Below are 15,018 nucleotides of genomic sequence, written 5' to 3' on the forward strand. Positions count from 1 at the left end.
ATAGCTTAGCAACCAGGGTTTTAGTGACTAATTAAGGTCGGTAAATTGCATATTTTTTGTAGTGAGATCATCATCATCACTACATTCTTGGGAGAGAAAGATTAAGATTTGTCAAGAATTCATATTCTGATTTGTTCAGCTTCTAGGTGAATTCGTTCCTTTAATATTTTGTTAGTGTGTAAGAAAATCTTGAGTAGGTTTCTCAAGTGGTAAGGAATTCTTGTAGTGGGTTTCTACAAGAAGTGCTTAAGGAATTCTTGTAGTGGGTTTCTACAAGAAGTGATTTCTTGGGGGCAAGAACGTGTCTATCTTGAATGTAGGAGTGTATGCATGTGTGGTATGCTTGTAAAACTTCTTCATTGAGATAGTGGAACAAATCTTGATCAGGTTATGATTGAGGACTAGATGTAGGTCACATGTGAAGTGACTGAACCAGGATAAAATACTTGTGCATTCTTCTCTCACCCTCACTCTTACATTGAGCAAAATCTTAATTTATTGATAAAATGATTGATCTTGATTAATATGTTTGTATGCTTAACATTGCTTTAAACTCTAACACCCCAGTTTTCAAAAAGATTATTATTATTATTATTATTATTATATGGTATTTGGTCATAATTATTTTAATAATTATAGAGGAATATTATTTTGTACGTTTTAAATAATTATTATTTTGGACAATTATTTTGTACGTATTAAATAAGTATTTTTATTAGCATTTTTAAATAAATATTTATATTTTTTAAGAGAAGGTTGATTTTATATGATATTTTTTTATTGAAATTATATTATTATATTTTGGATCAGAAATATATTATTTTTATAAAGGAAAAATATTTTATAATATACATGTATTTATTTTATTTAATTATTTTGAGGAAAAACAGAAGTGGGTTAGAAGAGAAGGAAAATGGGTTGGGTTGACCCAACCCAATGGATTAATTTTAAGAAAGGAGTCAAGTAGCGTTAACCCTATCTGCCTCATTTGCCTTCTGAAGGGTTAGGAAAAAAGAGAGAAAAACAAAAAGCTCTAAGGAAGAGTACTCAGGAACGATCTTAGATCACACCAAGACCATTCATCTTCTGCTCATACAGGTAAAAAGGGAGTGAGAAACCTTGCTTTGGGTGTGGGAATATATGTTGGGTAGTGGGATTGGCCCCCAATCCTATGTTTGTTGTATGCTCATGTATGAGGGGTTTTTCCCAATTATATATGTTTCTTCTATTGCTCTTCTTATATATAAATAATTGTATGATTTGAGATCTCTCTAGGTTCTTGAAAGAACCCTATGAGAAACAGGAAAAATATGAATGTTTTCTATTTTGTTATCTGATTGCTCTATTGTATTCCTTGTTGAATGTAATGTGTAGATATGTGATTAATTTTGAGAATAAATATGTTTTGATATGATTTAGAGTGCTCTGGTAGTATATCCTTCTAGTGAGAGTGCGCAGAGGGTGTGACCCGGCATGTACTCCTAGACTACTCTTCGTGTATTGCTAGCGGCAATATGCCATGTGATGTTTTACTGGCGCCACATGCATGATAAAATGAAGTCTGTGTCGATGCATGTGCATTCTTATTATTAAATGATGATAAATTACTATTTGTATGACTTGAATGATTGGATAAGCTTTTGTTGTTGATTGATCTATGAGGTAACTGTATTGTTTGTGTTTGGCTATCCGGTGTGCGTTCCTACACCGTGAGCCAAAGTGAGATGTTTCTCACTCCCTTCTTTTGTGTTGTTTCCCTTGTTTGATATACAGGAGACCATCAGCAGCATGAGGCTGAGGATGTGGACGATGGAGCTTAGGCTTCTATGTTGGACTTTGCTACGATAGGACATGTGACATCGGGACATAGATAGAATTAGAATATGATGTTGTTTATGTTTTATTAAAGTATATATTTTGGAAAATTCAATTTTTATTCTTTGTAATTTTATTTGCTATTTGGATTAAGAACAAGAATGTGAATTCTCTACTCACATGATTATTGGAATTGTCGTTTCAATTTTAAATATTTTGTTTATCCAATAAGATATTTCTTTTTATTATATATATATATGTTGGGGTAGAGGGTGTCACATAAACTGGATCAAAACATTGCATATTAGTTGTTCTTAAAACTGAACTTAATCAAGATTAATCAAGAAAGTATATAGGACTCATTCCCATTGGCAAGTTTTTCAAGAAACTTCTTTGAGATTTCATATTAGAAATGTTTAAGTTGAAATAAAGATCCTTAAAACTTTGATAAATTTTTTTAAGTGTCACAGAATCCAATTCACCCTCTCTTGGATTGAGCCATTCTTTTCTATCAATAATAATAACAATAATAATAATAATACTTATTAATCAAGTGACCTCGACATTCTTCCTTCCCCTTCCATAAAATAATTAGTATAATTAAAACATACCTCTTCCTTTTAATAAAATAACATAAACATAATTATTAGTAAAATACATTTCATAAAAATTACCTATAAATCACTAATCAAAATAATAATTATAAATCACGTCTCATAAAATAAAATAGTGCTCATACAATTATTTAAATAATATCAAAACTCTAAAATAATTACATTAAATAGGAAAATAATAATTACAAATCATGTTTTATAACAAAATAATGTTCATATGAATACTTAAATAGTACAAAAAAAATCCCAAAAATAAATACATTAACATACTGAAATAATTTCTAAAATATTATTAAGATAAGGTATGAAAATCGAGGTGTTACAAAAAAGATAACATAATTCTTAAACTACTCCCAAGCCCTAGTGTCACATTGGTATCAGAGCTACCACACATATCTAGATCTTTCCCTACTTCTCCAAAAACTTAGGATCTTCTTCTGCAAAACATACAAAAATATACTAACTATACCAGATATAGATAAGACCAAAGTACCATAAGAGGAAATAGGAGAATCCTCAACATAGATATTTTAAGGAGTGCGCAGTTTACAAGATTCTAAATCACTCTACACATACCAAGATTATTGGATCCTAATGGGCTTGGTTGTGGGCCTAAATCCATTAAGGTTAGTATAAATAAGTGTAATCAGCGACTGATAAATGTATTTTTTCATAATTACCAAATTGATTAGCATTGATATATCTGAGATCGAGGACTGACTTAAGCATTGGAGTGCCTTTTGCAGGTACCCCACTATCTCCTTAGGATACATCATGGAAGATGAAGACCCAGCAGGAGTAGCAAAATTACCGAAGTACCCTTGTGCAGGTACATTTTGGCGCCCACCGTGGGGCCCGTTTTAAAGGCCCGCATTGTTTATTTCTTTTGCAGGAAGAAGATTTTGTAGAAGATGGTCATTACTAGGAACAACAACCACTCGGTTCAACATGAACAGGACTCGGGGCCTGTTGTTGTGGAAGATCAAACTGATCTCTCAATTGTTGTGAATATGCTTCGTGAAGAAATAGCAGCTGTCAAGCAAGCCCGAGAAAGAGACGCTCAGGAGCTTGAAGCACTCAAGAGAGAAAATGTCGAGTTGAGAAGGTTGAACAAAACTTGGAACCCTACTGAGTAGCCCAACAATGAGCCCCCCTCATATCACGTACCAACAACTCCAAAAACACACGTTCCTCCCATGCAGTTATCAACCATTCCTAGGAAACCTCCCTCTCGGATAGTGGCAACACCCGGCTCATACAAGCACCCTTTCATTCAAAACATTATGGAGACAACCATATCTGATAGTTGTAGAAATCTTCCTCTAGAGAAGTACGATGGATCCTCAGTTCCCGATGACCACTTGAATGCATATCTCAAACGGGTTACCTTGCTGACAACAGAAGACACTACTTTGTGTCGCCTCTTCCCCGCTTCACTAAAAGGACGAGCATTGAGTTGGTTCATTAAGCTTTCCCCCAGCTCCATAAATTCATTTGAAGAACTAACATCTTTATTTACAATACAATTTGCTACAAGAAGACCTTACCAACTGACATCATTAGCGTTGGCCAACATCAGACAGGAAAAGAAGGAATCCTTAAAGTCATTTATGGATCGTTTTAACAAAATTGCAATGGAGATAAAAAACCTAAACCCAGGTGTCGCAATGGATAGGTTAAACACAGCGTTGAAACCCAGACCTTTTGTAAATAGTTTATGCAAAAAACCTCCGTTGGATATGAATAACTTGAGGAGAAAGGCTGAAAAATACATGCAAATGAAAGAATTAACTGAATCAAGAAATCAAGCTAGAGCCGAGGCTATGCCAATTGGGAAGCAAGGAAGAATCTAAGGGAAGGAAAGATCTCGGCCAATTGAGATGGACCATACAAAATTAATCAAAACATGCGAAATGGAGCATACAAGCTAGAAGAATTAAATGGAAAGTTAATGCCAAGAACATGGACTACAACACATTTGAAAATGTATTACAGTTGAAAAACATTGTAATTCGGTGTACTCTTTTCCTTGCTTAGCTTTTTATCCCTAAAAGAACGTGAAAGGGTTTTTGCTAAGCAATGTTTTTAACGAGACACCCTAGTGAATAATAATACAAGAAATATTTTCAGGTTTAACGAGCGCCCAAGACCTCGGCCGAGGACACACTCGGTCGAGTGTGAAAAATAACTCAAGACCTCGACCGAGGACACACTCCGTCGAGCGTGAAAAAGTAACTCAAGACCTCGACTGAGGACACACTCGGTCGAGCGTGAAAAATAACTCAAGACCTCGATCGAGGACACACTCGGTCGAGCGCAAAAAATGAATCAAGACCTCGGCCGAGGACACACTCGGTCGAGCTTGACAAAATGAATTAAAACCTCAGCTGAGGACACACTCGGTCGAGCTTGAAAAATGAATCAAGACCTCGGCCGAGGACACACTCGGTCGAGCATGAAAAACAACTCAAGACCTCGGCCAAGGACACACTCGGTCGAGCGTGAAAAACAACTCAAGACCTCGACCGAGGACACACTCGTTCGAGCGCGAAAAATGAATCAAGACCTCGACCGATGACACACTCGGTCGAGCTTGAAAAATGAATCAAGACCTTGGCCGAGGACACCCTCGGTCGAGCATAAAAAAAACAACTCAAGACCTCGGTCGAGGACACACTCAGTCGAGCGTGAAAAATGAATCAAGACCTCGACTGAGAACCTACTCGGTCGAGCAGGAAAAATAACTCAACACCTCGGCCAAGAACCTACTCGAACGAGCTTGAAGAAAAACCCAAAACCTCGGCTGAGGACACACTCGGTCGAAAGCATAAAAACCTCGGCCGAGGACACACTCGGTCGAGTGCGTATAACAAATCAAGGCCTCAACCAAGGACACACTTGGTCGAGTGGGTAAAGCAAATCAAGGCCTCGGTCGAGGACACACTCGGTCGAATGCGTGAAACAAATCAAGACCTTGGCCGAGGACACACTCGATCAAGTGCGTAAAATAATTCAAGACCTCGGTCGAGGATGTACTCGGTCCAAAACATAAAAACCTCGACCGAGCACACACTTGGTCGAGTGCGTAAAACCTCAACTGGGGACACACTTAGTCGAATAAGAAAATATAAAACCCTTCGACCTAAGTAAGGTCTTTATCTTAAAAGGACATCTCGACCAATTAGCTTGAAGAACCCCTCGACCAATTACCACTAGTATAAACACATTACTTTCAAATCCTCAATCCATAACTTTCAAAGATTAGTATACTACAACATTTTAGTTAATAACCTTTGAATAAAAGATTTTGAACATGTTAAAGACCCTTCGGCCAGGAGGACTTCTAAAAACTGTTAGTCCTCGGCCAGAAAGTTTGAAAGCTAAAAGTTTCATATACAATAATCCTCGTCCAATTGAAAGTTGAAAATGGTTTTGTCCTCGGTCGAAGGAATCAAAAATTAAATTTTACATATCAAATGGTCCTCGGCCAATTAAGAAAACCGTTTTCAGTCCTCGGCCAAATGTTCGCAAACTAAGTTTTATATATATATATATATATACATACATACATACATATATATATATATATTGTACCAACCTGACTCGAGCCGAGTATCCGAGTTCGCGAGTTGACTTGACCTAGGTGATCTCTTAAGCAAGCTGACATAAAACCATGCAACGCTAACATGGCACATCGGATGGGAGATATCACCAAGACACCTCGGCATGTTAACAAGACCATATATAAAGCCATGAAACGCTGATGTGTCACAGGAGATGTCATTGAGACACCTCGGCAGGTTGACAAGGTAAAAGATAATTCAACCACCTTCAGACGATAACCACCATAGCAGTTACACGGTTACTCGGACAACCACCACAGGTAATAATATAACCAATACGTGAAACGGAGAACCCAAACTAACTTGATCGTCAGAGTCCTTTTTGCAGGTACATCCGAGACGCCCGAGCAAGGAGACCGGAGAGAAGGAACTTGACCTATTGATTGACCTCACACAACCTCGGTTGGGCCCGGCAGAGAAGACAACTTATCCGAGTTAGGGAGACAACCTGATTCGTGTAAGTACATTTGGCGCTAGACGGAGGGCCTGGTAAAAAATTTCCTCCTTCACCCTTATGGTTTCGACCCGAAGTCAGACCAACAGAGCAACGAGTATACCACAACCACATTCAAGCACGCCGAATATAGAAGACAACCCGGCCTTGCGAAGGTTACTTGAACAGATCGAATTGATGCAACGACAACATGCAGCGGAGATAGAAAATCTTCGTAAACAGCACGAAGCCGACTTGCAACAGTTACGTGCCGAACAGGCTGCATTCCGAGCCCAGTGGCAACAACATCAACAACCACCTCATACGCATCATGCTAGCCATGTTCCTCCCACCGAGGGTGTAACACCCCGAATTTTTCTACTAATACTACGAATAATTATTATTTATTTTGTATTTATGAAGATTATTTCCTTATAATTATTTTGATTAATTAAATGGGTTTGATTGAATTTTTAAAGGTTTTTAATAATAATCATTTATGAAAATTATTTTTTATAATATAATTAATTATGATATTTTGTTATAATTATTATTTGAAGAAAATCATGTTTTAAATTGTATTGATATTTTATTTTAATTTGATATATATATATATATATGTTATTTATTTATTTATTAATTAGTAATTATGAATTTTCATAGCCCCGAACGGGCCGTTCCACTTTGGGAACGAGCCGTTCCAACTCGAGCATGCATAGGTAAAATTTTAACCCAGAACGGGCCGTTCCAATTTGGGAACGGGCCGTTCTGGAGGTGGTTTTAAAGAACAAATTGTTCACTCAGAATGGGTCGTTCTGGTTTTGGAACGGGCCGTTCTGGGAGAGGCTTTTGTACATGTTCAATGTGCCCAGAACGGGCCGTTCCGGATTCGGAACGAGCCGTTCTGGCCCAATCTTGATGCCTATAAATGCGTTCCAACACTCCAGAAAAATGCAATTTTTCACTTTTAACCTTTTTCTTCTACACTTTCTGGAGACCAAGGGGAACCGGAGGAGGAGATCCTGCTTCAGTTTCAACCCCTGTTTATCGAGGTAAGGGGGGAGTGAGAAACCTCGCTCTGGGTGTGGGATTGTATGCTGGGTAGTGGGATTGGCCCTCAATCCTGTATTTGTTGTATGCTTCTTTATGAGGAGTTTCTCCCAATTATATTTGTTTCTTCTATTTGCTCTTTTTATATGTAAATAAATATATGATTTGAGATCTATGTGGGTTCCTATGGGAAATCCTAAGGGAATGAATTAGTGATTGTAAGAGGAGATTGTTTAAAGAGTAATTATATGAGTAAATTATATTATTTTAAATGTTTATTGTATGAATTAGAGTGCTTTGTGGGTTCTTGTGGAAACCCTATGAAAAATAGGCAAATTTTAAATGTATTTTTTCTTACCTTTTGAGTTTTCTGTTGTGTTCTTTATTGTTTATAGAGTGTAAATAAGTGTCTAATTTTGAAAATAAATAAGTTTTGATATGAATTAGTTTGTTCTGTGGGTTCCTGTGGGAACCCTATGAGAAATAGGCATATTTATAATATTTTTTGTTTTACCTTCTGATTGTTCTGTTGTATTCCTTGTTATACGAGATGTATGAATATATGTTTACTTTTGCAAATAGATGAGTTCTGATATGAATAAAAGTGCTCAGTGAAAATTGTAAATATGATGTGATAATGCCAATGTGATGATGAAATGTAATGAGGAGATGTGATGATGAGATGTGTTGAGACATGATAATGTGATATGAGAATGAGACATGAAAATGTGATATGAGAAAAACATGGAGTCTTGATTGACATGCATCATATGCATAAATGTTTTTAAGGGTACGATATGGAATACACCGCCAGAGAAGGCCCCCTAGTGTAAAAGCTTTGGGGATTAGCCCTTGGGGATAGCTCGGTTTGGAAGTCCCAGTCTCGCCCATTGTGTGCATGGGATGTATCTTGCGCGGCTTAGCTATCCCGACGAGACTCTGGTAGTATATCCTTCTAGTGAGAGTGCGCAGAGGGTGTGACCCGGCATGTACTCCTAGACTACTCTTCGTGTATTGCTAGCGGCAATATGCCATGTGATGTTTTACTGGCGCCACATGCATGACAATGTGAAGTCCGTGTCCATGGATGTGCATTCTTATTATTGAATGATGATAAATTACTAATTGTATGACTTGGATGATTGGATAAGTTATTGCTGTTGATTGATCTATGAGGTAACTGTATTGTTTGTGTTTGGCTATTCGGTGTGCGTTCCTACACCGTGAGCCAGAGTGAGATATTTCTCACTCCCTTCTTTTGTGTTGTTTCTCTTGTTTGATATACAGGAGACCATTAGCAACATGAGGCTGAGGATGTGGACGATGGAGCTTAGGCTTCTATGTGGGATTTTGCTCTGATAGGACATGTGACATCGGGACATAGATAGAATTAGAATATGACATTGCTTATGATTTATTAAAGTATATATTTTGGAAAATTCAATTTTTATTCTTTGTAATTTTATTTGCTATTTGGATTAAGGACATGAATGTGAATTCTCTACTCACATGATTATTGTAATTGTCGTTTCATTTTTAAATATTTTTTTTATCCAATAAGATATTTCTTTTTATTATTATATATATATATGTTGGGGTAGAGGGTGTCACAGCGGGCGAGCATGAGTCTTCTCCTGATCCAACGTACTCGCCAGAACCCACACGAACTCACCGATCTGTAGATACTCATATCAGCCGTCCTGAGCACGATTCCACTCGACAACATCTTTTCGTCGATGGAATTATGTACCAACCTGACTCGAGCCGAGTATCCGAGTTCGCGAGTTGACTTGACCGAGGTGATCTCTTAAGCAAGCTGACATAAAACCATGCAACGCTGACATGGCACATCGGATGGGAGATATCACCAAGACACCTCGGCATGTTAACAAGACCATATATAAAGCCATGAAACGCTGACGTGTCACAGGAGATGTCATTGAGACACCTCGGCAGGTTGACAAGGTAAAAGATAATTCAACCACCTTCAGACGATAACCACCATAGCAGTTACATGGTTACTCGGACAACCACCACAGGTAATAATATAACCAATACGTGAAACGGAGAACCCGAACTAACTTGATCGTCGGAGTCCTTTTTGCAGGTACATCCGAGACGCCCGAGCAAGGAGACCGGAGGGAAGGAACTTGACCTATTGATCGACCTCACACAACCTCGGTTGGGCCCGGCAGAGAAGACAACTTATCCGAGTTAGGGAGACGACCTGATTCGTGTAAGTACATTTGGCGCTAGAAGGAGGGCCTGGTAAAACTTTTCCTCCTTCACCCTTATGGTTTCGACCCGAAGTCAGACCAACAGAGCAACGAGTATACCACAACCACATTCAAGCACGCCGAATATGGAAGACAACCCGGCCTTGCGATGGTTACTTGAACAGATCGAATTGATGCAACGACAACATGCATCGGAGATAGAAAATCTTCGTAAACAGCACGAAGCTGACTTGCAACAGTTACGTGCCGAACAGGCTGCATTCCGAGCCCAGTGGCAACAACATCAAGAACCACCTCACACGCATCATGCTAGCCATGTTCCTCCCACCGCGGGTGAGCATGAGTCTTCTCCTGATCCCACGTACTCGCCAAAACCCACACGAATTCACCGATCTGTACATACTCATATCAGCCGTCCTGAGCACGATTCCACTCGACGACATCCTTTCGTCGATGGAATTATGGAAGTTCCTCTTCCCCCTACTTGGAAGCCGTTAAACATCGACAGATACGACGGAGCCACTGACCCTGATGAGCACATTGACGCATATGTTACTCAGATTAACCTTTACACAAATGATGACGCCATCATGTGTCGCGTATTTCCAACATCACTCAAGGGAGCCGCTCTTAGTTGGTACACGCAATTACCACCCAGATCGGTAGACAGTTTTGATACTTTGGTCTGCCTATTCTTTGCCCAATACGCCACTAGCAGGCCTCATCACATCACCTCTGCAGCGTTATCCAACTTGCGGCAACAAGACGATGAATCTCTCAGGCATTTTATGGAACGTTTTGCCAACGTCTCCATCAAAATCCGAAATCTAAACCCAGAAGTCGCTCTCCATTCCATGCTGATGGCGCTCAAACCTGGACCCTTTGTTGACAGCCTGTGCCGACACCAGCCAACAAGTATGGACAAACTGAGAGCACGTGCCGCCGGATACATACCAATGGAAGAACATGCTGAATTCCGTAACACTATCCGAGATGGTCTCACTCTCAAGGGAGAATCCAGTAACAGGGAGAAGCAAAAGCATCACTTCGATCAAAGATCAAAATGACCTCGTCAAACACGAGGCCCCAGGTATGATTTTTATACACCCCTTAATGCTCCTCGAGTCAATATTTTGGAGGAAGCTAACCATGCAGATCTGATCTCCCTGCCCCCTTCGGCCTACAACTCGGCCAATGCCGACAATAGCAAACACTGCCGATATCACAGAAACCATGGGCACACAACGGAGGAATGTTGGAGCCTCAAACATAAAATCGAAGAATTGATTCAAGCTGGTCACCTTGGGCAATACATCCAACGAGGTCAAGCTTCTCGCGGAGGCTTCCGAGGACGCGGTAGAGGACGAGGTCGGTATTCAAACCGATATCAAGGACGACACCAAGGTCACCAAGGTCACCAAGAGCACCGCAACTACCAACAAGCACCTACGCGTGAAGAAAATAAACCCAGTGCAAACAGCGCCGATCCACAACACGGAGATAAACCCTCTACCGAGAACAATTTGCGTGGGATCATCAATACCATTTCGGGGGGCTTCGCCGGAGGAGGAAGTTCTAACTTCGCCAAAAAGTGGCATTTACGCAATGTTCATAACATCAACAATTCCCATAACTCGAATCCCAAAATGAACCCATCAACTCCTCTCATCGTTTTCACCGATGACGATTATGAAGGCATAAGCCTCAACCAAGATGACCCCATGGTCATCTCGGTCGAGGTGGCTAACTGGGAAGTTCAGAAAACACTGATTGACCAAGGAAGCTCTGCCGATGTGCTCTATTGGCCCACCTTCTTGAAGCTTGACATCCCCCATACCATGATCCAACCATATTCCGAACCTCTCATAGGGTTCGCAGGTGAGCGAGTTCATACTCGTGGTTTCATTGAACTATTAACCTCTTTTGGTACAACCCAAACTTCCAGAAGAGTATTGGTGAAGTATTTGTTGGTTGACACTGCCACCTCTTACAACATCCTTATCGGGAGACCAACATTGAATCAGTTGGGAGCAGTCGTATCAACACCTCATCTAACTATGAAGTTCCCAGGCACAGATGGATGCATTATAGCCGTAAAAGCTAACCAGCAGATAGCAAGGCAATGTTACGCTCAAAGCTTGAAGATTGCACCCTTGAAGATTACACCAACCAATCAACCCAAGGTCTCAACTTCCTCTGTCGTGGCACACCTCGGTATAGAAGAAGTAGCCGATCTTGATCCCTGAGCTGATATGCATGATCGCCGTCCTGACCCTTTGGATGAATTAATCGAATTCCAGATTGGTAAAAAGCCAAACCAGTGCACCAAGATTGGGAAGCACATTGACACTGAAGTTCAAGGTCAAATCATGTCAATACTTATTGAAAATGCTGATCTTTTTGCATGGAGTAGTGCAGACATGCCAGGAATCGATCCCAACTTCATTTGCCACAAATTAGCCATCCATAGGGAGGCAAAGCCTATATCTCAGAAACAAAGAAAAATTAGAGGAGAAAGAAGAGAAGCCGTCAGGGTCGAGACACAGAAACTTTTGAGTGTAGGATTTATCCGAGAAATTAACTACACCACTTGGTTAGCCAATGTGGTGATGGTTAAAAAATCCAATGGCAAATGGCGCATGTGTGTTGACTACACGGACTTAAATAAAGCTTGCCCAAAGGATGCTTATCCACTTCCCAGCATTGATAGATTGGTTGATGGAGCTTCAGGATATGCCATGCTCAGTTTCCTAGACGCCTACTCAGGCTATAACCAAATATTGATGTACCCTCCTGATGAAGAACACACTGCTTTCATCATAGAACAAGCCAATTATTGTTACCATGTCATGCCCTTTGGACTCAAGAATGCAGGAGCCACTTATCAAAGACTCATGGACAATGTCTTCACCAGTCAAATCGGTCGTAACCTTGAAGTGTATGTTGACGATATGGTTATCAAGACGAAATCCGTTGCGCATCATATCGAATACCTTGTAGAAATGTTTGGGCAAATACGAAAATATAACATGAGGTTAAACCCAGACAAATGTGTCTTTGGCGTTCAAGGAGGCAAATTCTTAGGTTTCATGATCACTTGCCGAGGAATTGAAGCAAACCCCGACAAGTGCCAAGCCCTAATAAACATGAGAAGCCCCAAGAACCACAAAGAGGTACAGAGGTTGGCAGGCCGACTGGCTTCGTTATCTCGTTTCATTCCCAAGCTGGCAGAGAAGGCCAAGCCAATCTTCAATTTACTCAAGAAGCCAAAAGAATTCTGTTGGAGTGACCAATGTGAACAAGCTTTCACCAACTTCAAGCAATTCTTGTCGAGTCCACCCATCTTGTCAAAACCAAACGGCCAAGTTGATCTCCTATTATATCTTGCAGCAGCTGATAACGCTCTTAGTGCCGCACTTGTACAAGAAAATGACAAAAAGCAAATTCCTATTTATTTTATCAGTCGAGTACTACAAGACACCGAGAAACGGTATCAGACAATAGAGAAGCTGGTTTTGGCATTGGTAGTTGCATCTCGCCGAATTCGCCCATATTTCCAAGGTCATCAGGTTATTGTAAAGTCGGATTACCCGATCAAGCAAATACTCAGAAAACCCAACCTGGTCGGACGGATGATAGCTTGGTCAGTCGAGCTATCCGAGTACGGTATCAAGTATGAAAGCTGAGGACCACTAAAAGCCCAATGTCTGGCTGATTTCGTTGCTGAGCTCACCCCTGTTCCACCTATAAATGAACAAATCTGGACATTGTATGTAGATGGATCCTCTAATGTGAAAGGCAGTGGTGCTGGCATTATTCTTGAAGGGCCAAACGACGTGATGCTTGAACTTGCTATCAAATTCAACTTCAAAGCCACCAATAACCAAGCTGAATATGAAGCTTTGTTAGCAGGTTTAACACTTGCAAAAGACCTTGGCGTTAGGAGACTCAAGTGTTGCAGTGATTCCAAGCTGATTACAGAACAAGTTGGAGGAACTTATCAAACCAAAGAACCCCAACTGCAAAGGTATAATCTTATGATATCTCATCTAACATCTTTTTTCGATGCTTTCCAAATAGAGCACATCCCAAGAGCGCAGAATGCAAGGGACGACCTGTTATCAAAACTTGCCAGTACTAAACGTCCAGGCCAACATCGGACGATCATCCAAGAAAAAATAGCGGCCCCTAGTTGCCAAGTTACAGCAGTCTTTGCCAATAGTTCTTATCAGCAAGGTTGGATGGCCGATATTTGGAAATACCTCAAGCATGGCATCTTACCAGATAACAAGGTGGAAGCTTCTAAAGTTAAAAACAAGTCGTGCAACTTTACAATCGAAGCCGACGAGTTGTTCAAACGAGGTTTCTCCATGCCTCTCCTCAAATGCTTAGACACAGATCAAGCCAAATATGTGATGGACGAGATCCATCGAGGTATTTGTGGTATGCACTCCGGAGCTCGGTCCATGGCTGTAAGGGTGATCCGAGATGGCTACTATTGGCCAACTATGAGATCAGATTGTAAAGCATATGTACAAAAATGTGAAGCTTGTCAGAAATTTGGTAACCTACATCAGTTACCCGCAACAGCACTACACTCAATGCAATCAGCGTGGCCTTTTGCGTGGTGGGGTATGGACATACTCGATCCTTTGCCAATTGCCAAGGGTCAATTGAAATTTTTGATTGTAGGGATTGATTACTTCACAAAGTGGATTGAAGCTGAACCTTTAGCACGAATTACAGCAACTAATGTGCAACGGTTCACGTGGAAGAAAATCATCTGCAGGTATGGCCTACCTCAAGCAATCACCATAGATAATGGCAAGCAATTTGTAGACAAAAATTATGAACAATTTTTGACGCAACTTGGGATCAATCACAAAGTCACCTCAGTAGAACACCCACAAACAAACGGCCAAGCTGAAGCAGCGAATAAGGTGATTCTTCGAGAACTTAAGAAAAGGCTAGGATCGTCAAAAGGAGAATGGGTTCCAGAATTACCTAGTGTTTTGTGGGCGTACCATTACACACCGCAGACCACCACTCAAGAGACTCCTTATAGGTTAACCTACGGCTCAGATGCAATGATACCTGTTGAAGTTGGTGAACCAAGTCACAGAAGATTGACGTTTGATGAATCTCATAATGAAGTGCAATTGAACATAAACCTCAACTTAATTGAGGAGACAAGGGAGTGTGCTAGGGTGCAAGAAGAAGCATGTAAGCTCCAAGCTGCGAGATGA

General features: G+C 40.4%; 1 protein-coding gene across 1 annotated transcript; it reads left to right on the forward strand.

Annotated features, from left to right (window-relative positions):
• Positions 1-12,024: 12,024 nt before the first annotated feature.
• Positions 12,025-15,018, forward strand: LOC109816335 (uncharacterized). The gene is made up of 2 exons (XM_083060734.1): positions 12,025-13,438; positions 13,550-15,018. Exons 1-2 carry the CDS (start codon positions 12,025-12,027, stop codon positions 15,016-15,018), a joined length of 2,883 nt encoding a protein of 960 aa, XP_082916860.1.

This window comes from Cajanus cajan, chromosome 7, assembly GCF_000230855.2.
Source record: "Cajanus cajan strain Asha chromosome 7, NIPB_CcT2T_4, whole genome shotgun sequence".
In the NCBI taxonomy this organism is placed as follows: Eukaryota; Viridiplantae; Streptophyta; class Magnoliopsida; order Fabales; family Fabaceae; genus Cajanus; species Cajanus cajan.

What these genes read in the sequence shown, in the direction of transcription:
- LOC109816335 (XM_083060734.1), top strand. Translation starts at nt 12,025, where the DNA reads ATGCATGATCGCCGTCCTGACCCTTTGGATGAATTAATCGAATTCCAG. An exon ending in AGTCGAGCTATCCGAGTACG is followed by an intron (nt 13,439 to 13,549) that starts GTATCAAGTATG and finishes CATTGTATGTAG; the next exon opens with ATGGATCCTCTAATGTGAAA.